Source organism: Salvelinus sp. IW2-2015, linkage group LG23 (assembly GCF_002910315.2).
Source record: "Salvelinus sp. IW2-2015 linkage group LG23, ASM291031v2, whole genome shotgun sequence".
Taxonomy (NCBI): Eukaryota; Metazoa; Chordata; class Actinopteri; order Salmoniformes; family Salmonidae; genus Salvelinus; species Salvelinus sp. IW2-2015.
Window position 1 is genome coordinate 11,352,174 of NC_036863.1, and position 25,916 is coordinate 11,378,089.

At 43.0% G+C, this 25,916-nt stretch overlaps 1 protein-coding gene across 1 annotated transcript in view; it reads left to right on the forward strand.

Moving 5' to 3' along the window:
* Positions 1-348: 348 nt before the first annotated feature.
* Positions 349-25,916, forward strand: part of tecta (tectorin alpha) — a 47,106-nt gene continuing 21,538 nt past the window's right edge. The window contains exons 1-11 of the mRNA XM_023967424.2: positions 349-615; positions 11,742-11,806; positions 12,109-12,248; positions 12,408-12,695; positions 13,114-13,251; positions 13,544-13,709; positions 13,811-14,223; positions 14,377-14,947; positions 15,244-15,854; positions 17,651-18,221; positions 18,454-19,124. Of these exons, the coding sequence (XP_023823192.1) occupies positions 11,743-11,806; positions 12,109-12,248; positions 12,408-12,695; positions 13,114-13,251; positions 13,544-13,709; positions 13,811-14,223; positions 14,377-14,947; positions 15,244-15,854; positions 17,651-18,221; positions 18,454-19,124 (3,633 nt within the window). The 5' untranslated portion in view covers positions 349-615; position 11,742. The remainder of the gene's footprint in view (positions 616-11,741; positions 11,807-12,108; positions 12,249-12,407; positions 12,696-13,113; positions 13,252-13,543; positions 13,710-13,810; positions 14,224-14,376; positions 14,948-15,243; positions 15,855-17,650; positions 18,222-18,453; positions 19,125-25,916) is intronic.

Here is a 25,916-nt window from a genome sequence, read left to right on the forward strand (position 1 = left end):
TTGCCTTCCATGCTTGGAGGGAAATAAGGTCTAGTTTCAATATTTTGCCTTTGCTTGTGTAGTCTTTCCTCCCTCATTTACAGGATCTCTTATTTGCTCTCTCCCTCACTTTCTACACACTCTCTCTCCCTCTTTCTGCACTCTCAAAGTCCCCCTCCCCACTTTCCCCTTTCCCCAAACACTGATTTCTGATTAAGTTGAACACTATCCCCGGTAAAATTTGCACCTGCCTCTTTTAGTAAAGTTCCTTCCAGAGCTTCGGCAGGGGCTTACACTTTCTCTGCTTCTCTCATTCAAGTATTCTCTTTCTCCCTGCTCCTTTTGAAATCCATTGGATGCCCTAGGCGAGGATTCGGCTGTTTTCTGGGACTCCCATTATTACAGTACCGTTAATCCTGCTGGAAGTGGACGAGAAGTGCTCCTCTGTTTGGATGTCCACCCCCCTCCTCCCCTCCCACCATCACCACAACAACCACCACCCCTCAGTCTTTCTCCAGTCCTCTCCTCACTTCTTTTAAACTCTGTGGATGTTCCCAGCTGGATGGAACACAGCTGTGTACTGGAGGCAGCCTGGTGAGAGTGGTGAGGAGCTAAATGTCCATCTTCTGAAAGCAGGTGAGTGGTCAATCTATCTACCTCTTCCTCTATCTCTCTTTCACTCCAGCAGGTGCATCACCGACTAGTGGACAGGTAAGGTGCACCTGAATCTGACTCCTGGATAGGTGTGTGTTTGTACTTGTTTACCCTTGGCATCTCATAGCTTTTTGAAGATAATACAGGAGTGTGTAACATGGTGGATAATCCCTGTTACTGATAGACATGGTGTATACAGCATTTAAGGTATCATGGCATTTCACCCATTTCAGCTCTTAGGAAATATGGACATGAGAGTATAGAGGACGTCATATTGCTTAATGAGCATGTGTATGGTGATGTCTCACAGGGAAGATGACGGAGCTATCCTTGGCATTTGGTCTTGGAATAATGTAATGCCTTTCTTTCATTAGTTAATACTGTATTAAGATTATATGTTCAATGTTATAACATTGCCTACTGCTGAGCATCTGGCAATATAGTTTGACTTGACAAGTATGTGCTAATGAAGATGTGTGTTTAGAAGTTAACCAGTCTGTCGTTTTAATAGAATTTCAGTAACATTAGCCAACATTAGCCATTAGCCATTAGCTAATCTACTTGTGTCTTCAGATACATGGCAACAATTATGCTATATTTGAATGTTCTGCTAGCTGTATTATTTCATGATTTGGATACTCCTACAATTGTTTTTGTTCTATTAGTTGCAGCTAGAGTAAACTCCTCCTGATACAGTCAGAAGTTTAGGGCACTGGAGTGTGAGCCCAGAGAGGTTGTGTTTACACCATTAGAAGAGGTCTTTTTTTGAAAGTGCAGTCCCTGAGTGCATTCCCGGGCTTTATCTCCATTGTTCTGTTGGAACATTATGGAGTAAATGTCTGTCAGATAGCGTGGGGGGAACTGAAGGAGTGAAAATAGCAGTTGTGGTAATCTCTGTGTTGACAAAGCATGACGACAGGGCGATGACTGAACGATGATCCCCTCTCACCAGGGTCCACTAACCTTGGCACACCTGAACACAATTTACCATCAGGCTGAATACTGTACACGCATTAAAGAGATGACAGTGAAGATTTGGGAGAGACATACTTCATTCACATCACATTCCCCAGAGATCACATTGAGGATAACTGGGCACACCACATCATTTCAACATGGACATTTGGGTAATATTTGGTTGAGACATTGTTCAATGAGATTTCAACCTTTATTCACCCACTCAAAAAGACAGGTCCGAAGTTTGTTGAAATCCCATTGTGTTATCACTGGGCTTTCAACCATTTAAAAGCACAACAAAGTTAAAATGGAAATACATTTTATCACTGTGCTTCATCTCATAGCACAACTAAATGACCTGAATTGCAGTTGAGATTGCATTAAAAGTACATAATGCAAGTGATCCAAGCTGTTTGAGATTCTGTGCATATTATTATAGCAGTTGTGAATATCTCCACAGACCAGCGACCTGCATGCTATCTTGATTATGATTACATAAGAAGTTACTGTAGGCTTAACTCAAAATGTGGCCATGGATGTGTTACTCATTTTAATGTTGAATAAATACTGGTACATTAGTTTGTACGATAGCCTTAACTTTTTATGTGAATCCAACATCAATTATTAATTTGTAGATTAACTAAATATTGATTTCTGTTTGGTTGAAAACGCAACCAAATATTAACATTTTAAAGGATATCCAACATATCAATTATTTATTTGTAGACAAGATGGAATTAAAACAAGACTAAGTCACTGGCACAGATGGAACTATCCAAGCAGAAGATTAATCTCCTTCAAATGTTGGTAATTGGTTGTGTTGACAACCAAACACAATTCAATATCAAGTCTGTCTACAAATTAATAATTGATGTTAGATTCATGTCTCCATCTCAACCAAAAATCTAAGTTAAAGAATTGGACTACATTTAAGGACTAAACTTACATTTTTGGTTGAGATGGAGACGTGAATCCAACATATTAATGATTTACTTGAAGATAACATTTGAAATCAACCAAAGCTTGAAACTCTAGGCCTATATGTATTGTCTGTTTTCAATTGAAATGAAAGCTGTTGATGACTTTGCAAATGCTATAAAGGCCTCATAAATAGTATCTTTGATGATATGAGACTTATAAAGTATGGTAACATTTAATTTGCTTTGTTAAACCTACCCTTTGGAATGACTTCGATAGCTGGTGGTGCCTCCACTCATCTCACCCCAGTCTCTCGGTGGACCCACTCTTCTCACGTAGAGCCCCCCCCCCAGCCGCTATACATAAGGGATAAACGGCAACATTCTGTGCATTACCTTGGAATAATGGACAACGCATTGGGACGAGGTGGAGCCCAGTACCTTTGCAGAGTTAATTTTTCCAAGATAATGTACAGAACAGAGGCGTTTATCGTTAAATAAAGCTAAAAATGTCTTTTACATTTAAAAAAAAAAAAATCACGCTTATTCCACATTTGCATAAGAAAATAATATGAAAGCACTAGTTTACCGGTATAAATACTTTTTTAGTTTATATTTTTTATAAGCGACAGTAGGGACCAGAGAAATTCATGTTCATCACTCACCATGTTAGGTCATCAGATGCTCCAAAAAAAAGTATCTTCAAAAATGTATTAATGCTAGTTAGCTAGCTACGTTTTTTCCTTGTTGGACCTGCGTTTACAATGTATCCAATTTTGGTTTGTGTGGTTGTTGGTTTAGCTTTCTGTAACTTGTAGCAAGTACGGCCTGCATGTGAAGGTGCTTATTGTGTCATGATTGCAAGGTGTCCCAATGTCTTTTCCAACTGTCCCAATATCTTGTTTTAATGTACATTCTAACCAATCAAAAACAAGCATTCAATAATGCTGTGGTATAATTTAATTTAATTCACAAGGTATTACAAACTGGCCACAGTATTTAAGTGTCAGTCTTTCTCCAATTCATTTACAATGACATAATCCACATATTTTTGGTACGTTAGGGGAGGAGTAGGAGCTTAAAAGCCCTAAAAAGGCATAACGCCTCAAAGTACAAATACAGTTGAAGTCGGAAGTTTACATACACTTAGGTTGGAGTCATTAAAACTCGTTTTTCAACCACTCCACAAATTTCTTGTTTACCAACTATAGTTTTGGCAAGTCGTTTAGGACATCTACTTTGTGCACGCTTTTTCAGCTACTTTGACACAGGTAATTTTTCCAACAATTGTTTACAGACAGATTATTTCACTTATAATTCACTGTATCACAATTCCAGTGGGTCAGAAGTTTACATACACTAAGTTGACTGTGCCTTTAAACAGCTTGGAAAATTCCAGAAAAGTATTTCATGGCTTTAGAAGCTTCTGATGTTGCTTGACATCAGGGGAAAATGAAAAGAAATCAGCCAAGACCTTAGAAAAACAATTGTATACCTTCACAATTCTGGTTCATCCTTGGGAGCAATTTCCAAACACCTGAAGGTACCACGTTCATCTGTACAAACAATAGTACGCAAGTATAAACACCATGAGACCACGCAGCCGTCATACCGCTCAGGAAGGAGACACGTTCTGTCTCTTAGAGATGAACGTACTTTGGTGTGAAAAGTGCGAATCAATCCCAGAACAACAGCAAAGGACCTTGTAAAGATGCTGGAGTAAACAGGTACAAAAGTATCTATATCCACAGTAAATGAGTCCTATATCGACATAACCTGAAAGGCCGCTCAGCAAGGAAGAAGCCACCGCTCAAGAACCGCCATAAAAAAAAGGCAGACTACGGTTTGCAACTGCAGCTTGGTCGCAAATAGGTCTTCCAAATGGACAAAGACCCCAAGCATACTTCCAAAGTTGTGGCAAAATAGCATAAGGACAACAAAGTCAAGGTATTGGAGTGGCCATCACAAAGCCCTGACCTCAATCCTATAGAAAATTTGTGGGCAGAACTGAAAAAGCGTGTGCGAGCAAGGAGGCCTACAAACCTGACTCAGTTACACCAGCTCTGTCAGGAGGAACGGGCCAAAATTCACCCAACTTATTGTGCGAAGCTTGTGGAAGGCTACCCGAAACGTTTGACCCAAGTTAAACAATTTAAAGGCAATGCTACCAAATACTAATTGAGTGTATGTAAACGTTTGACCCACTGGGAATGTGATTAAATAAATAAAAGCTGAAATACATCACTCGCTCTACTATTATTCTGACATTTCACATTCTTAAAATAAAGTGTTGATCCTAACTGACCTACGACAGGGAATTTTTACTCTGATTAAATGTCAGGAATTGTGAAAAACTGAGTTTAAATGTATTTGGCTAAGGTGTATGTAAACTTCCGACTTCAACTGTAAGTATTGCTTTATGTAATTTGTGTTCTTGTTAAATGTTTGCTCAGCCTACATGTTCATACGTTTTATATACAGTGGGGCAAAAAAGTATTTAGTCAGCCACCAATTGTGCAAGTTCTCCCACTTAAAAAGATGAGAGAGGCCTGTAATTTTCATCATAGGTACACTTCAACTATGACAGACAAAATGAGAAAAAAAATCCAGAAAATCACATTGTAGGATTTTTAATGAATTTATTTGCAAATTATGGTGGTCAATAACAAAAGTTTATTTTCAATACTTTGTTATATACCCTTTGTTGGCAATGACAGAGGTCAAACGTTTTTCTGTAAGTCTTCACAAGGTTTTCACACACTGTTGCTGGTATTTTGGCCCATTCCTCCATGCAGATCTCCTCTAGAGCAGTGATGTTTTGGGGCTGTTGCTGGGCAACACGGACTTTCAACTCCCTCCAAAGATTTTCTATGGGTTGAGATCTGGAGACTGGCTAGGCCACTCCAGGACCTTGAAATGCTTCTTACGAAGCCATTCCTTCGTTGCCGCGGCGGTGTGTTTGGGATCATTGTCATGCTGAAAGACCCAGCCACGTTTCATCTTCAATGCCCTTGCTGATGGAAGGAGGTTTTCACTAAAAATCTCACGACACATGGCCCCATTCATTCTTTCCTTTACACGGATCAGTCGTCCTGGTCCCTTTGCAGAAAAACAGCTCCAAAGCATGAATGTTTCCACCCCCATGCTTCACAGTAGGTATGGTGTTCTTTGGATGCAACTCAGCATTCTTTGTCCTCCAAACACGACGAGTTGAGTTTTTACCAAAAAGTTATATTTTGGTTTCATCTGACCATATGACATTCTCCAATCTTCTTCTGGATCATCCAAATGCTCATTAGCAAACTTCAGACGGGCCTGGACATGTACTGGCTTAAGCAGGGGGACACGTCTGGCACTGCAGGATTTGAGTCCCTGGCGGCGTAGTGTGTTACTGATGGTAGGCTTTGTTACTTTGGTCCCACTCTCTGCAGGTCATTCACTAGGTCCCCGTGTGGTTCTGGGATTGGTGAGATCTTGTGTGGAGCCCCAGATCGAGGGAGATTATCAGTGGTCTTGTATGTCTTCCATTTCCTAATAATTGCTCCACAGTTGATTTCTTCAAAACCAAGCTGCTTACCTATTGCAGATTCAGTCTTCCAGCCTGGTGCAGGTCTACAATTTTGTTTCTGGTGTCCTTTGACAGCTCTTTGGTCTTGGCCATAGTGGAGTTTGGAGTGTGACTGTTTGAGGTTGTGGACAGGTGCCTTTTATACTGATAACACAAGTTCAAACAGGTGCCATTAATACAGGTAACGAGTGGAGGACAGAGGAGCCTCTTAAAGAAGAAGTTACAGATCTGTGAGAGCCAGAAATCTTGCTTGTTTGTAGGTGACCAAATACTTATTTTCCACCATAATTTGCAAATAAATTCATTAAAAATCCTACAATGTGATTTTCTGGATTTTTTTCTTTCTCATTTTGTCTGTCATAGTTGAAGTGTACCTATGATGAAAATTACAGGCCTCTCTCATCTTTTTAAGTGGGAGAACTTGCACAATTGGTGGCTGACTAAATACTTTTTTGCTCCACTGTATGTGATGTATTCTATAACCATGTATTCATACTATGAGTCTTCCATATCTATGGGATTTCCACCGCCCTCATATGAATTGTCTGCTAAAATGTTTTATCTGGTTCTTCAATGAGAGACCGAACAAACATGGTTAACTTTGATTCTATACAAGTAAACACCAACAAAATCCAACTGATTACATAGAATGTGCACAGGCTTCATGATGGCAAAAAAAGCATAAGGTTCTTGAATATTTAAAGAGATTGTCAGTAGATGTGATTTTTATGCAAGAGCTAAACCTCAAAAAAGGATAAATGTAATATTTAAAGAGAATCTTGTTGGAGAGGCCTATGCTGCCACCTACTGTAGTAACAGCAGAGGTGTAGGCATCCTGATAAATAGGAATACACCTTTTTCCATTACTGTATATCCCAGCATACATACCAAGAAGGACATTTTCTAATTTGAATTGTACCTTACATGAGGAAATATTTCCTCCCAGGTGCAAACCTGGTGTTTTTAGATATAATTCAAGCTATATTAGATCAACCCCAGACTGGAACTATTATTTTAGCAGGTGATCAAACCTTTAGCAAGTTAGACAGATATGGCAATAAAAAAAGTGAAATTCAAGGAACCTCCAAAGAGGCTGAACATTTTCATCTCTTCAAATATTTTATAGGATACCTGCAGATGATTATTCCCAACTACAAAAGACTACTCCATTTTGTCTCAAAGTAAGGAAAGCTATTCAAGAATTGGCTACATTTTGATTTACAAAAATGCACTCAACAATATACTGGGTTTTAAAATACATGATACGGTGCCTTTGGAAAATTTGCAGACCCCTTGACTTTTTCCACATTTTCTCTCTCTCAGTAATCTACACACATTACCCCATAATGACAAAGCAAAAACAGGCTTTTAGAATTGTTGCTAATCTATACAAAAAATGAACAGAAATACCTTATTTACGTAAGTATTCAGACCCTTTGATATGAGACTCGAAAGTGAGCTCACGTTCATTCTGTTTCCGTTGATCATCCTTGAGATGTTTCTACAATTTGATAGGAGTCCACCTGTGGTAAATTCAATTGATCGCACATGATTTCGAAAGGCACACACCTGTTTTTATAAGGTCCCACAGACGACAGTGCATGTCAGAGCAACAACCAAGCCATGAGGTCGAAGGAATTGTTCGTAGAGCTCCGAGACAAGTTTGTGTCGAGGAGAGGCACAGATCTGGGGAAGGGTACCACAAAAGGTCTGCAGCATTGAAGGTCCCCAAGAACACAGTGGCCTCCATCATTCATAAATAGAAGAAGTTTGGAACCACCAAGACTCTTCCTAGAGCTGGCCACCCGGCCAAACTGCGCAATCGGGGGAGAAGAGCCTTGGTCAGGGAGGTGACCAAGAACCCAATGGTCACTCAGATGTTCATAGAGCTCTAGAATTCCTCTGTGGAGATGGGAGAACCCTCTAGAAAACCATCTCTGGAGCACTCCACCAATCAGGCCTTTATGGTAGTGGCCAGACGGAAGCCACTCCTCAGTAAAAGGCACATGACAGCCCGCTTGGAGTTTGCCAAAAGGCACCTAACGACTCTCAGACTAAGAAACAAGATTCTCCAGTCTGATGAAACCAAGATTGAACTCTTTGGCGTGAATGCTAAGCGTCACATCTGGAGGAAACCTGGCACCATCCTTATGGTGATGCATGGTGGTGGCAGCATCATGCTGTGGGAATGTTTTTTAGTGGCAGGGACTCAAATCAAATCAAGCTTTATTTGTCACATGCGCCTAATACAACAGGTGTAGACCGTACCGTGAAATGCTTACTTACAAGCCCTTAACCAACAGTGCAGTTAAAGAAGAGTTGACCAAATATTTGCCAAATAAACTAAAGTAAAGAATAATAAAAAGTAACACAAAATAACAATAACGAGGCTATATGCAGGGGGTACCGGTACCGATTCAATGTCCAGGGGTACAGGTTATTAAAGGTAATTTGTACATGTAGGTAGATGTTAAGTGACTGCATAGATAATAAACAGCGAGTAGCAGCAGTGCATAAAACAAATGGAAGGGGGGGGGGGGTGTAAATAGTCCGGTGGCCATTTGATTCATTTGTTCAGCAGTCTTATGGTTTGGGGGTAGAAGCTGTTAAGGAGCCTTTTGGTCCGGACTGGGAGACTAGTCAAGATCGAGGCAATGTGCAAACATTTCTAAAAACCTGTTTTTGCTTTGTCATTATGGGGTATTGTGTGCAGATTGATGAGGGTGGAAAAACAATTTAATACATTTTAGAATAAGGCTGTAACGTAACAAAATGTGTAAAAAGTCAAGGGGTCTGAATACTTTCTGAATGCACTGTATAGTGATATTGGATCATTATCCTGTATCATGCTTAATTGTACCCACAGAAAATACACTTAGTGACAGAATATGGAGAATGAACAGATTGCATCTTCAAGACCCAAAAGGTATTAAATATGTAAATGAAAACAAAAATACATTTTGCATTACAGATGTAGACATAGAGGACAGAGAAAAGCTGACCCCCGACATAATTTGGGATGCTTTTAAGGTATCCTTTAGGGGAATGATAATCTCATACTCTGCTAAAGTTAAATCTGAGTTAGTGATTTATTTGTATTTAATTTCTATCTTAGAAAAAATATAACAAATCTTTACACGGTAAAGAAAATAATACAGTTTCTGAACTTAAACAGGAATATGATATTTACTTTTGAAGAGAGCCAACAACTTCAGGTTAAACTCAAAGAAAGCATACTATTTTATGCCAAATAAACCTGGTAAACACCTCACAGCCCTCACAAAATGAGTACACGCCAAACCAGTTTATAATTTTTAAAGATACAAATGCTTTAATTAAGAATGTCAGAGTCATGTCTTAAGTGTAAAACTAACAATAACTCAATAATTAATAACTTCTGCGAGTGCTATCAAGTCCAAAAGTTAAAGGCAGAGTTAGAAAGTTGGATGTCAGAAGTTTGACAATGTAAATTGACTTTTAATCCACCCATCTGCATATTTCAAGACATGGCAAATGGGGGTGGACAATATTGGACAATATTATTTTTGTGACATACTGAAGATGCTCTTACTTAAATACTGGGAGTCAAATGATACTCCAACGTTAAGAGAATGGAAGAATATAATGCTTCATTATTTAAGACAGAAATAAAATACAATTTGTCATATGGGGTAGAGTCTTACAAGTATTAGAAACAACACTGAGTGTGGATGCGATGGGAACTTGGGTCTGCGCAAGTGTGACGTCAAAAAAAAAAATACAATATATCAAAAAAGGAATGACTTCGATAGCAACAGTGAAATATATTCATTTATTAAGAGATCTCTCAATAATCATTCTCACAATAGCACATTGTTAGTAGTGACAAACCTAAACCAGGGCTTGGTTAAAATCCTGGATGGATCGCCAAACAAATAGCTGTAAATAGATCAACTCTCCAGTAGGATGTGCTGCCTAGCCTATTGTTTTTTATCTGATAGTGAATATTACATTGAAGATCTGACATTGTTTCAAAGGTACAAATTCAACATATTTTATACAAGGTTTGTCTGTGTTGAAAATTGGTTACAATGATGACATAATCCTGTGGTTGAAATTCCACCAGTTTACGTTGATGACTTTTTTCAAATCCAATATATTTTCCACATAGATTCCACGTCACAATATGTTGTAAAATTACTTCGAAACAATGTTGGTTCAACCAGTTTGTGCCCAGAATGTTGCATATGATACTGTATCTCTCATTCTTAGCAAAAAGGTCAAGAGCCACATTAACTAATACATTAAATTCAAATTTACATAGATCTAGTTTTATAAATGAATGTTTTTTAAACTATATCTACAAACGCTTAATTTGGATTATGTAGAACAACGGGCATGGATATCAATTAACATTGTCCATTATGAATAAAACATGCTATTCTCTGTGATCACTTTCAAAGGCAATTAAAAAAACACCTATACAAAAAAAGTACCTTGAGTTTTGGTTTTTCAAATCAGTAATGAAGTCCCCTTTGGGACTTTCTCCAAGCGTCTTACATACACAAATCAGAGTGGACACAACATTAAATGGTGTTTTTACATTCAATTGACGACAACCATTGAATCAACATGCAGCTACCATTCAATCAAATGTTGAATTGAATTAGATCAGGAATTTTCCCTTGGATGGACTTGGCTGTACATTCTGGTTTGGCAATGGGAAGCCGGCCAAGCCAGGCACCGACGCAACCCCAGAGGGCCACAGTAAGAACCCTAGCAATTCAAGACTGCTCAATTAAAGCCATTAGGGCTCCACTGTTTACGCTCCCCTCTCTTTAGCCAACAAGACATGGCTCCCAAACAGACGTGGTAATGAGCTCCCAGGCCCAGCTCCCATCAAGGAGACTCTGAGGCGGAGAGGCTTGGGTTGGGCCGCAGGGTCCATGGCTTTGAGAGGGCACAGCCCCACCGTGGTCCACTCACACGGGACCGCAAGGCGAATGTGATCCTGACACATTGTTCCTGAAGGCATAATGGGGCCTTTTCAGGGCTCCTTTAACGGGGATAGGGGGGACCTCCCAAGGGAGACATGGGAGACTGATTTTAAAGAAGTTACGTGTCGTCGTCGTCGACCGGCTGGCCGGTACTCCCTTGCTCCCCAGTGCTCTTGTTAAATGCTCTTGTTTATGAGAAGTTGTCTCTGTGAGTAATTTTTACCCTTCTTTGGTATCAGCCTCCTAGAAGACATAGGGTTCTAGTTGCTGGCGCTGTTGTTCATGAGGTTTTGGGGGTCTATGTGTAACGGATGTGAAATGGCTAGCTAGTTAGCGATGGTGCGTGCTAATAGCGTTTCAAATCGGTTACGTCACTCGCTTTGAGACCTTGAAGTAGTGTTTCCCCTTGCTCTGCAAGGGCCGCGGCCTTTGTGGAGCGATGGGTAACGATGCTTCGTGGGTGTCAGTTGTTGATGTGTGCAGAGGGTCCCTGGTTCGCGCCCGGGTCGGGGCGAGGGGACGGACTAAAGTTAAACTGTTACATATGGCTATGGAAGAATCTGAAAAACTCAATCAACAAGCCCTTCCTGAATAACTCTCGTTAAATGCTTTGTCCTGAATTAACTATTCTCACTCTCATTGTCCCCAGTGGACTTACTTCAATCCCCTCTTTCTCTTTCCTCCATCTAGGATGCTCAGGCCAGGCACTCCAGTCATTCTGTTCCACCTCTTTAGCTTCTTTACTCAGAGAGAAGGTGAGTGACGTGGATCCCATTCTGATTCACATGTTTTCTGTATCTTATATAGAGGTATCAGAGCAAATTACTCAAGGACCACTGTCTTATAGACCGTTATGAAAGAGTGAAAGTTCAGTATGTTTAGAAGGCATAAGTTATTTTCCCTTTCTTTCTGGTTAAACAAGCAAGACATTGATCTTATCTTGATTGAATTCTCCTAAATGTCTCAGATGACATGAGTAGTCTATCTAAAAATTTGACCAGTTGTTCTCCCTTCTTTGCTAGATCTGTTACAATTGTCTCCCTCCTTCTTCCTTCAGCTCTTTCTCAAGAGATCATGTACCCCTATGGGCCCGTCCACCGAGATCTGGAGACACCCAAGATGGATGATGGAAGTTCCACTGAAATAATTATACTCATGCCATTCATTTTCTTTAATAACCCCTATCGCTCAATCTATGTAAGCTCCTATATACCCTTCTTTCCTTCAATAACGGCAAATATCTCAGAGAAATGTTAATCCACCATATCATTCACCTAACCATTAATTGTTCATTTTATCATAAATCTGTTCATCAACACATCAATCGGGACCGTGCCTCCCTCTCAATCTCTGCAGGTCAACAACAACGGTGTGATCTCCTTCAACGTGCAGGTGAGCCAGTTCACCCCCGAGGCCTTCCCCCTGAGTGACAGCAGATCCTTCATCGCCCCACTATGGGCAGACGTGCACAACGGCATCCGCGGAGATGTGTACTACCGCGAGAGCGCAGACCCAGAGTTACTGGAGCGGGCCTCACGAGACATCCGCAAGTACTTCAAGAACATGCCCACCTTCACAGCCACCTGGGTCTTCATCACAACCTGGCACCAGGTCACCTTCTACGGAGGCAGTCAGACCACCCCGGTAAAATAACCACAATCACTAATCACAGGGATTATTATGCTCCACACTCAAAACACCTTTAGGCACACGCACAAGAAAAGAGATGGTACCTGAATTGGTGTTCTACAGTATGTGGCCTTAGTTGACGATGGCCACTGACATTACCATTTATCCCAGAAGAAATGTAAAAAATCATGTGTGTCTGTGATCTTTAGCCAGAACTGAAGGTAAATGTTCATATGTTGTTGCCTCAAATAGAAATCTCATTGAACCTCTAGGTAAGTATTTGTTTAGTCTAATAGGTGGTTATTTGTTTAGGTTAAAAGGTCAGTTCTGCCAGGTGGTGAATCTTTGTTTAGTCTCACTCAGTGTTTTTCTTTTCTCTCTCTTTGGGCTCATATTGAACTTACTATACCTGCATATTCTCACCTCTCTATAGGTTAACACGTTTCAGGCTGTATTGATATCAGATGGTCTGTCATGCTTTTCCATGTTCAACTATGGAGAGATCAACTGGAGCACAGGCACTGCAAGTGGAGGAGACCCTCTGACTGGTTTAGGTGGAACCACAGCACAGGTAGTCCAATCATGATAACCTACATATACCACCAACGGCACACATCAAACCAATCACATTTCCCTATGTACCACCCCTAAAACACATCAAACCAACCAACCAACCATGATGTCCCATATACCTCCCCTAAAACCATATCAGACCAATCATGAAGTCCCACCTATGACCTCTAAAACACAGAAGGCCAACCCCCCAGATATAGCTCAAATACAGCAGACCAATCTTGATGCCTCCCACCTCTAAGTAAGTGATAACCTCCTTGCTTGCCGTTCCCCATCTCTCCCATTTCCAGTCAGGTTTTAATGGAGGAGACATTGGTCACTTTCTCAACCTGCCTGGGTCCCGCTCCAATGACGTGGTTGAAATCGAGCAGACGACCAATGTTAACCTGCCTGGCCGCTGGGTCTTCCGTATAGACACTGCCCTGATAGACCCAGCCAATGGCTGCAGTTACAATGGTGAGTATGAAGTGGAACATAACAAAGACTTGACACAATGGACCAATATCTAGGTTCGGGAAGACCCCATAGTTATTAGGAATGTCCATATCTTCTCCTAGGGCGGTTCTATCGCCGCGGCGAGATCTTCTGGCTGTCTGACCAGTGCTCCCAGCGGTGCCGCTGCCTAGACATGGACAACGAGGTGCTCTGCCAGGAGGCGCCATGCGGCCAGCTGGAAACATGCGAGCAGCAGGAGGGTGCCTTCTACTGCCAGCCCACGCGCACCAGCACCTGCGTGGTTTTCGGTGACCCACACTACCATACCTTTGACGGCTTCCTCTACCACTTCCAGGGCACCTGCTCCTATTTGCTTGCACGGCCATGCTGGGAGGTGGCCGGCCTGCCCTTCTTCAGCGTGGAGGCAAAGAACGAGAACCGCGGCGTGGCCTCCGTATCCTGGTTGAGGGACGTTACTGTGGAGGTGTACGGCCACCGCGTCACCCTGCCTAAGGGCAGCCAGGGCACTGTACAGGTGAGGCTAGGTACATAACAGTGTTCTGATCACGTAGTTTGACAGGTAAGACCAGCAGATTCTGTGTACCGCTCTATTGGTTATCGAATATTGTGTTTACGTGGTACTAAACTCCATAATCCGCCCTGAATCTACTAGCTCTTTCTTTTCCAGGTGGATGGGCTGGTAAAGACACTGCCAGTCCAACTCCAGCTGGGTGCGGTCAGGGTGTACCAGTCAGGTGTTGCTGTCGCCCTGGAGACCGACTTTGGCCTCCTGGTGTCTTACGACGGGCAGCACTATGCCTCTATCTCCCTGCCCAGCTCCTACTTCAACAACACATGCGGCCTGTGTGGTAACTATAACGACGACCCTGCCGACGACCCCGTGCTGCCCGACGGCTCGCTGGCCGAGAGCGTGGTGGAGCTAGGTGGCAGCTGGCGAGCAGAGGACGCTGACTGGCGCTGCACGGATGGCTGCGCCCAGAACTGCAGTATCTGTGACCCGTTGACCGAGGCGTTCTACTTCCGCCCGGACTACTGTGGACTCATCAACAAGACAGACGGGCCTTTCAGGGACTGCAGGGCAGTGGTGGACCCCACGGCCTTCGTCTATAGTTGTGTCTACGACATGTGCAGCAACAGGGACAACATTACCACCCTGTGTCAGGCCATCCAGGCCTATGCCTTAGCCTGCCAAGCCCTGGGGGTCACCATACGACCCTGGAGATCACGCACCTTCTGTGGTAGGTGCTCTTCTGTCCCACATGTATCTATATGTCGGGGTAGGAATGGTTTTGTTTGGACATGAAAGGGACTCATAGCTACTTATCCCTAAAATAAAGATGTAACTTGCTGTTTCTGTTAGATGTGGTTAATATTGCTTATTCCAACAGCTGTCTTTATCTCTCATTCTTTCTTTGCCCCCACAATATCATAATACAACTTACAGTAGTAATCATTTAACACATAACAGCATAACAATGTTTCATTAATATAATTTGTATTATAACATCCTCTTTCTCCTTTGATTTGCTGCCAGCCCTGACATGCCCTGAGTCCAGCCACTACCAGGTGTGCACCAGTGCCTGCCCGGCCTCCTGCTCAGACCTCACCGCTCACCTGTACTGTGCCCACCCCTGCACCGAGGGCTGCCAGTGCGACCCGGGCTACGTGCTGAGTGGCAGCCGCTGTGTCCGGCGGCAGGACTGCGGCTGCGAGCGTGACGGCCTATACTACCCCCTCAACGACACTTTTTGGGCGGGCCCCACTGGCGAGGCCAGAGAGTGTACCCTGCGCTGTGTCTGTGGGCCCAACGGCGAAGTCTCCTGCTTCAACGACTCGTGTAGAGAAGGCGAGGTGTGTGTGGCGGAGGTCGGCCTGTTGGGTTGTTACCCCCGCAGGGAGGGAGTGTGTTCTCTGGGCCAGAACGCTGTGACGGCCTCCTTCGACGGGGCCTCCATGCTCTTTCCGGACGACAGCTCCTACTACCTGCTGAGGTCGTGTGGGCCGACGCCGGCCAACGTGTCGGCTGTGGAGGTGAAGATGGGCCGGCGGTTGGTGAACAAGGGTCCGGCCTGGATGAGGCCCGTGGTGGTCAGGGTGGCCAACCTGGAGGCCCAGATGGGTGGATCGGACTTTGACACAGTGAAGGTCAGTATTTTAGCCTGGTGCTCCAGTCTGTTTGTGCTATCGCCAACTTTTCTCTGTGTTTGTTCATTGTCATGCAAAACATACAGTATGGGACCAGGCTATTTTGGTACTACCTCAGTCTTATGATTGAGAGAAAACGTATGAGTCTCCAGACAGATAAAGAGATCTATAAAGATTCTGTTGAAAATGTATTCAGAAAGCATCAGTATTGTGGGCCTCGTTGCCGGTCGGTTTTCCAGACCTAGGCTAACTTTACTTCTGGACTAAGAATCACTTCCAGTGGAGAAACTCCATTTAACATAATTTTACACCAGGGGTAGGCTAAAATGAAGTCTGGGAAACTGGCCCTGAAAGTCTAATGTCATCATGAGATACCTTTCTCATGCTCAAAGTAATTTAGCTGGAATATGTATATCCCAACACTACATTACAGTGATTGAATGTTGCTGCTGGGTAAATCTATTTGAATTAAATCGCTTTTTGGCAGCACCCATTTTGATTTGAATGAAACCTTCCATACATATTTGCCAATGGTAGAAGTGCTCAGAAAGGGACATATTGGAGATAAAGGTGCTCAAAGTTGACCTATTTTTTATACCCCACAATGTCATGTCGTCATCACTGGAAAAGATAAACGGTTGAGATTGATTTAAAAGCTTACAAACAGGGTTGTCAAACTATTTGATCATTTTTCTTGGACATGTTTTTTGTCTTTTTTTTAACCTTTAACATCAATTATCTAAAAATGCATGAACTAGAGTTTTCATATTCGCATATGTTGTAGCTTACACTTCATTTTACATCATCACCTTGTGTTGTGCTCGCCATCGGTTGCTCTCAACAAGCTCTTGAATATGGGTGTCATGCTCAGGATGGGTGTCATTTACAAAAATGTTAATAACATTTACATTTCAACTTTCAAATGGTACCACAAAGATGGTTGGAGGTCCACACATCAGAGAATGTTGACTTGGATGGGAATATCTTTTGTTTCAAATAATACTGTCAATCTTCCATAGATTGACAGTATCTATGGAAATGAAATGATTGAAATGATAGAAATATAGATAATAGAATAGACATGACCATTTAAGTTGACATTCAACGGTGGGTGATTCGGCGGCCATCTTTGTTGTAGTAATTCGAAGTAAAAATGTAAATTCAATTTCAATGGTGTACTAGCTAAATTGCAGTTGTCTGAAGGGATAGGTCCAATTTATGAATTACATTTCTATGATCGAAATGACACCCACCCTGTATTCAAGAGCATGTTGTATCAACAAATGGCAGGCACAAAAAAAAAACTCAGATGATGTAAAGTAGGGTCTAAGCTACAACATACGCGAATATGAAAACAATCAGAATTGACACATTTTTAGATAATTGACATTTAAGGTAAAATAATGCCATATGTGTGTGTATATATATATATATATATACACACACATATATATATACTTGAAATAAATTATTATATAATAGTTTGACAAACCCATTTTATTTACTTTTAAATGATATCAAGCTCAACCATTTATCTTTTCCAGTGATAAAGACATGGTTGTCTCAAGGCATGGTGGGATATGCAAAATGGTTCAACTTTGAGCACCTTTATCTCCTGAATGTTTTTGCATTCAGGTCCAATAAGTAACTTCCTGACCACTTCTTCCATGGGCAAACATGTATGGAAAATCTTGTTTAAATCAAAAAGCATGCTGTCAAAAAGTGATAGAATTCAAATGAATTTACCCTGCTATTACCAGTCTGTGACACAATGTTATGATGTCTCTAATTCCCAGCTGAACGGTGAACCGGTACTACTACCTTATATCCACCCTCTGGAGACCCTGATGATCTACCGCGCCCCGGGCAACGCCACCGTGGTGGAGTCCAGCGGATTGGTCCTAGTCCGCTACACCCGCCAGGGCTTCCTCAACATCTCCCTCTCTACCCTCTTTTACAACGCCACCTGTGGCCTGTGCGGCCTCTTCAACGGAAATGCCAGCGACGACCTCCGTCTACCCAATGGCCGTCTGGCCGAATCCCCCGAACTCTTTACCGAAGGCTGGCGGGCCATCGCTGACGACCTGACATGTAACGGCGATTGCGACGACCTGTACCGCATGTGCACGGACCTGCGGCTCTACCAGAGCCCATGGATGTGTGGCAACATCAACGACCCGGGGAACAGCTCATTCCTGGCGTGCCATGGTGCCGTCAACCCCTCGCCGTTCTTCCGGAACTGCCTGTACAACATGTGCGTGCGTGAGGGAAACCGCTCGGCGCTCTGCTCTTCGCTGCAGGCGTATGCCTCAGCCTGTCAGGACGCCCAGGTGGGCCTTGCCGCCTGGAGGAGTGCTACCAATTGCCGTGAGTTAGTCCCCCCACCACCACCACCTTGGAATGTTGTTGAGTAATTGACTAACCATGTATTTTTCATTTATGAACCACGCATTGAATCTGCTAATTCTGAATTTCCCTTTCTCTTGTTTCTGTCTCTGTTCAACATCTGTTTTTATCTCTCTACTTTTCTCTCTTTCTTTCACCATCCCACTTTCTTTCTCATCTCTCTCCCCCACCTTTCTCTCTCTCCTTCCTGCAGCCTTGCCCTGTCCGGAGAACAGTCACTTTGATGAGTGCACTAGCGCATGCCAGCTGACCTGCGCCGGCCTTGACGAGCCCGACGAGCCGTGCCCACTGCCTTGTCAGGAGGGTTGCCAGTGCGAGGAGGGCTTTGCGCTGCGCAATGGCCAGTGCGTGGCACGCAGTGACTGCGGCTGCCTCGATCTTGGCAGCCGGCAGCTGACCACCAACCAAACCTTCTGGACCGACTGGGAGTGCAAAGAGCGCTGCTACTGCAACGGCTCGGACAACAGCGTCTACTGCACGCTGGCACCATGCGGGGAGGGCGAGTACTGCCAGGAGGGCCTTGAGGGCCTCTACTTCTGTCAGCCGCGCACCGAGGCGCTATGCGTTGCCGCCGGTTACAGCCACTTTCTTCCGTTCGGTGGTGTGCCCTTCGAGCTACAGAGCAGCTGTACCTTGAGGCTGGCTACGACGGCGTGCAACGGTGGGGTGGTGGAGGAGGATGATGGGGATCAGAGCCCCGCCACCCAGCCTGGGACGAGCAGCAGCGCCACCTTCCCTCACTTCAAGCTGTCAGCCCGGAACGAGGAGAGGGACACAGGGCAGGCCATCTGGGTGAGAGGGTTCGTCTTGGAGGTCTACGGCTATGAGATTGAGGTGTCTCGGAGCTACAAACACACCATCACGGTGAGTGGATTATACCCTTTTCACACTACCTCTCCATCCTGAACCAAACTGTACTGGCTCTGATATATCACATTGTCTTTGTGAAATGCTCAGTAAAGCTTGGTTTGGTTTGAGTCAGTAGTGTGAAAACTCTTAGGCACAGTCAATCTTGCTAGACTTTATTAGTAAGAAACATCTGTGGTAAGTAATGGGAACATGCCAATAATCCTACCAATGCCTTTCAGAGAATCCAACTGAAAAGTGACAGGGGAAATGTGTTCTTATTATGTCTTAATTTCAGTGCGTATTCATCCTTCAAATGTGACTGATGTATTGTGAAGGTCACAGTGGTTGGACGTGTAAGGGAGAGTTATTTGCTAATCAAGCCTATAGAATAACGGAGCAAAGAGTGAATTCCTCTTTGATTGGCTCAGGGTGGATCTTATTTCAATCAACATCTTTTATCGGGCTGGATTGGGCTCAGAGGAACGGCTGACCTGAGCGACATTTGGAAAGGGTTCACAAACCAACCCAAAGATCTGAGAAAAACCACAATACACACACTTGATCCTATACTCACACTTACACCCACTAGATATAACACACACACACACACACACACACAAACAAACAAATACAAACAAACAGACATACAGAGGCATCATGACCATAGGGGGCACAAGGGCACGTGCCCCATTATATTTGTCCTGTTAAACAAAACAAAAAAATATATATATACACATACAGTACCAGTCAAAAGTTTGGACACCGGCTCATTCCAGGGTTTTTCTTTATTTTTACTATTTTCTACATTGTAGAATAATTGTGAAGACATCAAAACTATGAAATAACACATATGGAATCATGTAGTAACCCAAAAAGTGATAAACAAATAAAAATATATTTGAGATTTGAGATTCTACAAATAGCCACCCTTTGCCTTGATGACAGCTTTACACACTCTTGGCATTCTCTCAACCAGCTTCACCTGGAATGCTTTTCCAACAGTCTTGAAGGAGTTCCCACATATGCTGAGCACTTGTTGGCTGCTTTTCCTTCACTCTGCGGTCCGACTCATCCCAAACCATCTCAATTGGGTTGAGGTCAGGGGACTGTGGAGGCCAGGTCATCTGATACAGCACTCCATCACTCTCCTTCTTGGTCAAATAGTCCTTACACAGCCTGGAGGTGTGTTGGGTCATTGTCCTGTTGAAAAACAAATGATAGTCCCATTAAGCACAAACAAGATGGGATGGCGTATCGCTACAGAATGCTGTTGTAGCCATTCTGGTTAAGTGTGCCTTGAATTCTAAATAAATCAGACAGTTTGCCCTGACAGCTTTGCACACTCTTGGCATTCTCTCAACCAGCTTCATGAGGTAGTCACCTGGAATGCATTTCAATTAACAGGTGTGTCTTGTTAATTTGTGGAATTTATTTCCTTCTTAATTCATTTTGAGCCAATCAGTTGTGTTGCGACAAGATAGGTGTCGTATACAGAAGAAAGCCCTATTTGGTAAAAGATCACATCCATATTATGGCAAGAACAGCTTAAATAAGCAAAGACAAACGACAGTCCATCATTACTTTAAGACATGAAATTCAGTCAATCCGGAAAATTTCAAGAACTTTGAAAGTTTCTTCAAGTGCAGTCGCAAAAACCATCAAGCGCTATGATGAAACTCATGGAGTTAGGAAAGCTAAGGCTAGCTTTTTCGAGCAGAAATTTGCATCCTGTAGCACAAACTCAAAAAAGTTCTGGGACACTGTAAAGTCCATGGAAAATAAGAGCACCTCCTCCCAGCTTCCCACTGCACTGAGGCAAGGAAACACTGTCACCACCGATAAATCCACTATAATTGAGAATTTCAAGAAGCATTTTTCTACGGCTGGTCATGCTTTCCACCTGGCTACCCCTACCCCGGTCAACAGCCCTGCACTCCCCACAGCAACTCGCCCAAGCCTCCCCCATTTCTCCTTCACCCAAATCCAGATAGCTGATGTTCTGAAAGAGCTGCAAAATCTAGACCCATACAAATCAGCTGGGCTAGACAATCTGGACCCTCTCTTTCTAAAATGATCTGCCCGAAATTGTTGCAACCCCGGTTACCAGCCTGTTCAACCTCTCTTTCGTATCATCTGAGATTCCCAAAGATTGGAAATCTGCAGCGGTCATCCCCCTCTTCAAAGGGGGAGACACTCTAGACCCAAACTGCTACAGACCTATATCTATCCTACCCTGCCTTTCTAAGGTCTTCGAAAGCCAAGTTAACAAAAACATTACCGACCATTTCGAGGTCCAAAACGATATCATAACCGCCATCGATAAGTGACATTACTTTGCAGCCGTATTCATCGACCTGGCCAAGGCTTTCGACTCTGTCAATCACCACATTCTTATTGGCAGACTCAACAGCCTTGGTTTCTCAAATGATTGCCTCGCCTGGTTCACCAACTACTTCTCTGATAGAGTCCAGTGTGTCAAATCGGAGGGCCTGTTGTCCGGACCTCTGGCAGTCTCTATGGGGGTGCCACAGGTTTCAATTCTCGGGCCGACTCTCTTCTCTGTATATATCAATGATGTCGCTCTTGCTGCTGGTGATTCTCTGATCCACCTCTACGCAGACGACACCATTCTGCATACTTCCGGCCTTTCTTTGGACACTGTGTTAACTAACCTCCAGACGAGCTTCAATGCCATACAACTCTCCTTCCGTGGCCTCCAACTGCTCTTAAATGCAAGTAAAACTAAATGCATGCTCTTCAACCAATCACTGCCCGCACCTGCCCGCCCGTCCAGCATCACTACTCTGGACGGTTCTGACTTAGAATATGTGGACAACTACAAATACCTAGGTGTCTGGTTAGACTGTGAACTCTCCTTCCAGACTCACATTAAGCATCTCCAATCCAAAATTAAATCTAGAATTGGCTTCCTATTTCGCAACAAAGCCTCCTTCACTCATGCTGCCAAACATACCCTCGTAAAACTGACCATCCTACCGATCCTCGACTTCGGCGATGTCATTTATAAAATAGCCTCCAACACTCTACTCAACAAATTGGATGCAGTCTATCACAGTGCCATCTGTTTTGTCACCAAAGCCCCATATACTACCCACCACTGCGACCTGTACGCTCTCGTTCGCTGGCCCTCGCTTCATACCCGTCGCCAACCCACTGGCTCCAGGTCATCTACAAGTCTCTGCTAGGTAAAGCCCGCCTTATCTCAGCTCACTGGTCACCATAGCAGCACCCACCCGTAGCACGCGCTCCAGCAGGTATATCTCACTGGTCACCCCCAAAGCCAATTCCTCCTTTGGCCGTCTTTCCTTCCAGTTCTCTGCTGCCAATGACTGGAACGAACTGCAAAAATCACTGAAGCTGGAGACTCATATCTCCCTCACTAGCTTTAAGCATCAGCTGTCAGAGCAGATCACAGATCACTGCACCTGTACATAGCCCATCTGTAAACAGCCCATCCAACTACCTCATCCCCATACTGTATTTATTTATTTATCTTGCTCCTTTGCACATCTACCATACCAGTGTTTAATTGCTATATTGTAATTACTTCGCCACCATGGCCTATTTATTGCCTTACCTCCCTTATCTTACCTAATTTGCACACACTGTATATAGACTTTTTAAAATGTATTTATTTATTTCTAATAAAAAAAAATCTACTGTATTATTGACTGCATGTTTGTTTATTCCATGTGTAACTCTGTGTTGTTGTATGTGTCAATCTGCTGTGCTTTATCTTGGCCAGGTCGCAGTTGTAAATGAGAACTTGTTCTCAACTAGCCTACCTGGTTATATCAAGGTGAAATAAATATAAAAAATAAAACTGGCTCTCATGAGGACCATCACTGGAAAAGGAAGACCCAGAGTTACCTCTGCTGCAGAGGATAAGTTCATTAGAGTTACCAGCCTCAGAACTTGCAGCCCAAATAAATGCTTCACAGAGTTCCAGTAACAGACACATCTCAACATTAACTGTTCAGAAGAGACTGTGAATCAGGCCTTCATGGTCGAATTAGTGCAAAGAACCCTCTTCTAAAGGACACCAATAATAAGAGATTTGCTTGGGCCAAGAAACATGAGCAATGAATATTTGACCGGTGGAAATCTGTCCATTTGGTCCGAGTCCAAATTTTCGCTGTGTCTTTGTGAGACGCAGAGTTGGTGAACGGATGATCTCTGCATGGAGGAGGAGGTGTGAGTGTGCTTTGCTGGTAACACTGTCAGTGACTTATTTAGAATTCAAGGCAAGCTTAACCGCATGGCTACCACAGCATTCTGCAGTGATGCAGCTGAAGTCGGAAGTTTACATACACTTAGGTTGGAGTCATTAAAACTCATTTTTCAGCCATTCCACAATTTCTTGTGAACAAACTATAGTTTTGGCAAGCCAGTTAGGACATCTACTTTGTGCATGACACAAGTAATTTTTCCAACAATTGTTTACGAACAGATTATTTCACTGTATCACAATTCCAGTGGGTCAGAAGTTAACATACACTAAGTTGACTGTGCCTTTAAACAGCTTGGAAAATTATGTCATGGCTTTAGATGCTTCTAATAGGCAAATTGACATGATTTGAGTCAATTGGAGGTGTACCTGTGGATATATTTCAAGGCCTACCTTCAAACTAAGTGACTCTTTGCTTGACATCATGGGAAAATGAAAAGAAATCAGTCAAGACCTCAGAAAAGAATTGTAGACCTCCACATGTCTGGTTCATCCTTGGGATCAATTTCCAAACGCCTGAAGGTACCACGTTCATCTGTACAAACAATAGTATGCAAGTATTGACACCATGGGACCACGCAGCCATCATACCGCTCAGGAAGGAGACGCGTTCTGTCTCCTAGAAATGAACGTAAAAATCAATCCCAGAACAGCAAAGTACAAAAGTATCTATATCCACAGTAAAATGAGTCCTATATCGACAACCTGAAAGGCCGCTGAGCAAGGAAGAAGCCACTGCTCCAAAACTGCCATAAAAAAAAAGCCAGACAACGGTTTGAAACTGCACATGGGGACAAAGATTGTACTTTTTGTCCTCTGTCCTGATGAAACAAAAATAAAACTGTTTGGCCGTAATGACCATCGCTATATTTGGAGGAAGAAGTGGGAGGCTTGAATGCCGAAGAACACCATCCTAAACATGAAGCATCATGTTGTGGGGGTGCTTTGCTGCAGGAGGGACTGGTGCACTTCACAAAATAGATGGCATCATGAGGCAGGAAAATTGTAGATATATAGAAGCAACATCAAGACATCCGTCAGTAAGTTAAAGCTTGGTTGCAAATGGGTCTTCCAAATGGACAATGACCCCAAGCAAATACCTCCAAAGTTGTAGCAAAATGACGTAAGGACAACAACGTCAAGGTATTGGAGTGGCCATCAAAGCCCTGACCTCAATCCTATAGAAAATGTATGGGCAGAACTGAAAAAGCGTGTGCGAGCAAGGAGGCTTACAAACCGGACTCAGTTACACCAGCTCTGTCAGGAGGAATGGTCCAAAATTCACCCAACTTATTGTGGGAAGCTTGTGGAAGGCTACCCGACATGTTTGACCCAAGTTCAACAATTTAAAGGCAATGCTACAAAATACTAATTGAGTACATGTACACTTCTGACTCACTGGGAATGTGATGAAAGAAATAAAAGCTGAAATAAATATTATTCTGACATTTCTGTCAGAGTCGTGTGTATAGGTGGCAGGGAAGTCAGTCGCAGGAGAGTTAAACGGAGTGTAAATGGAGACTTTTAATAAATGTCCACTTAACATGCTCCAAACACGAAAATGTACATACATAAAATAAACATGGGTACGAGGACCCGTCGCGCACCTATACACCAAGAAACAACACTTGACATAAAACAATCTCTGACAAAGACATGAAACAGAGGGTTAAATACACAAGAGGTAATGGATGGGATTGAAAACAGGTGTGTGGGAAGACAAGACAAAACCACTGGAAAATGAAAAATGGATCGATGATGGCTAGAAGACCGGTGACGTCGACCGCCGAACACCGCCCGAACAAGGAGAGGCAACGACTTCGGGAGAAGTCGTGACAATTTCACATTCTTAAAATAAAGTGGTGATCCTAACTGACCTAAGACAGGGAATTTTTACTATGATTAAATATCAGGAATTGTGAAAAACTCTGTTTTAAATGTATTTGGCTATGGTGTATGTAAACCTCTGACTTCAACTGTACTTCATTCCATCTGGGTTGCGCTTAGTGGGACTATCATTTGTTTTTCAACAGGACAATGACCCAACACACCTCCAGGCTGTGTAAAGGCTATTTGACCAAGAAGGAGAGTGATGGAGTGCTGCATCAGAGGACCTGGCCTCCACAATCCCCCGACCTCAACCCAATTGAGATGGTTTGGGATGATTTGGACCGCAGATGAAGCAAAAGCAGCCAACAAGTGCTCAGCATATTTGTGAACTCCTTCAAGACTATTGGAAAAGTATTCTAAGTGAAGCTGGTTGAGAGAATGACAAGAGTGTGCAAAGCTGTCATCAAGGGAAAGGGTGGCTATTTGAAGAATCTCAAATATGAAATATATTTTGATTGTTTAACACTTGTTTGGTTACTACATGATTCCATATGTGTTATTTCATAGTTTTTATGTCTTCACTGTTAATGTAGAAAATAGTACAAATAAATAAAAACCCTTGAAAGAGTAGGTGTGTCCAAACTTTTGACTGTGTGTGTGTGTGTGTGTGTGTGTGTGTGTATGTATGTACACTACCGTTCAAAAGTTTGGAGTCACTTAGAAATGTC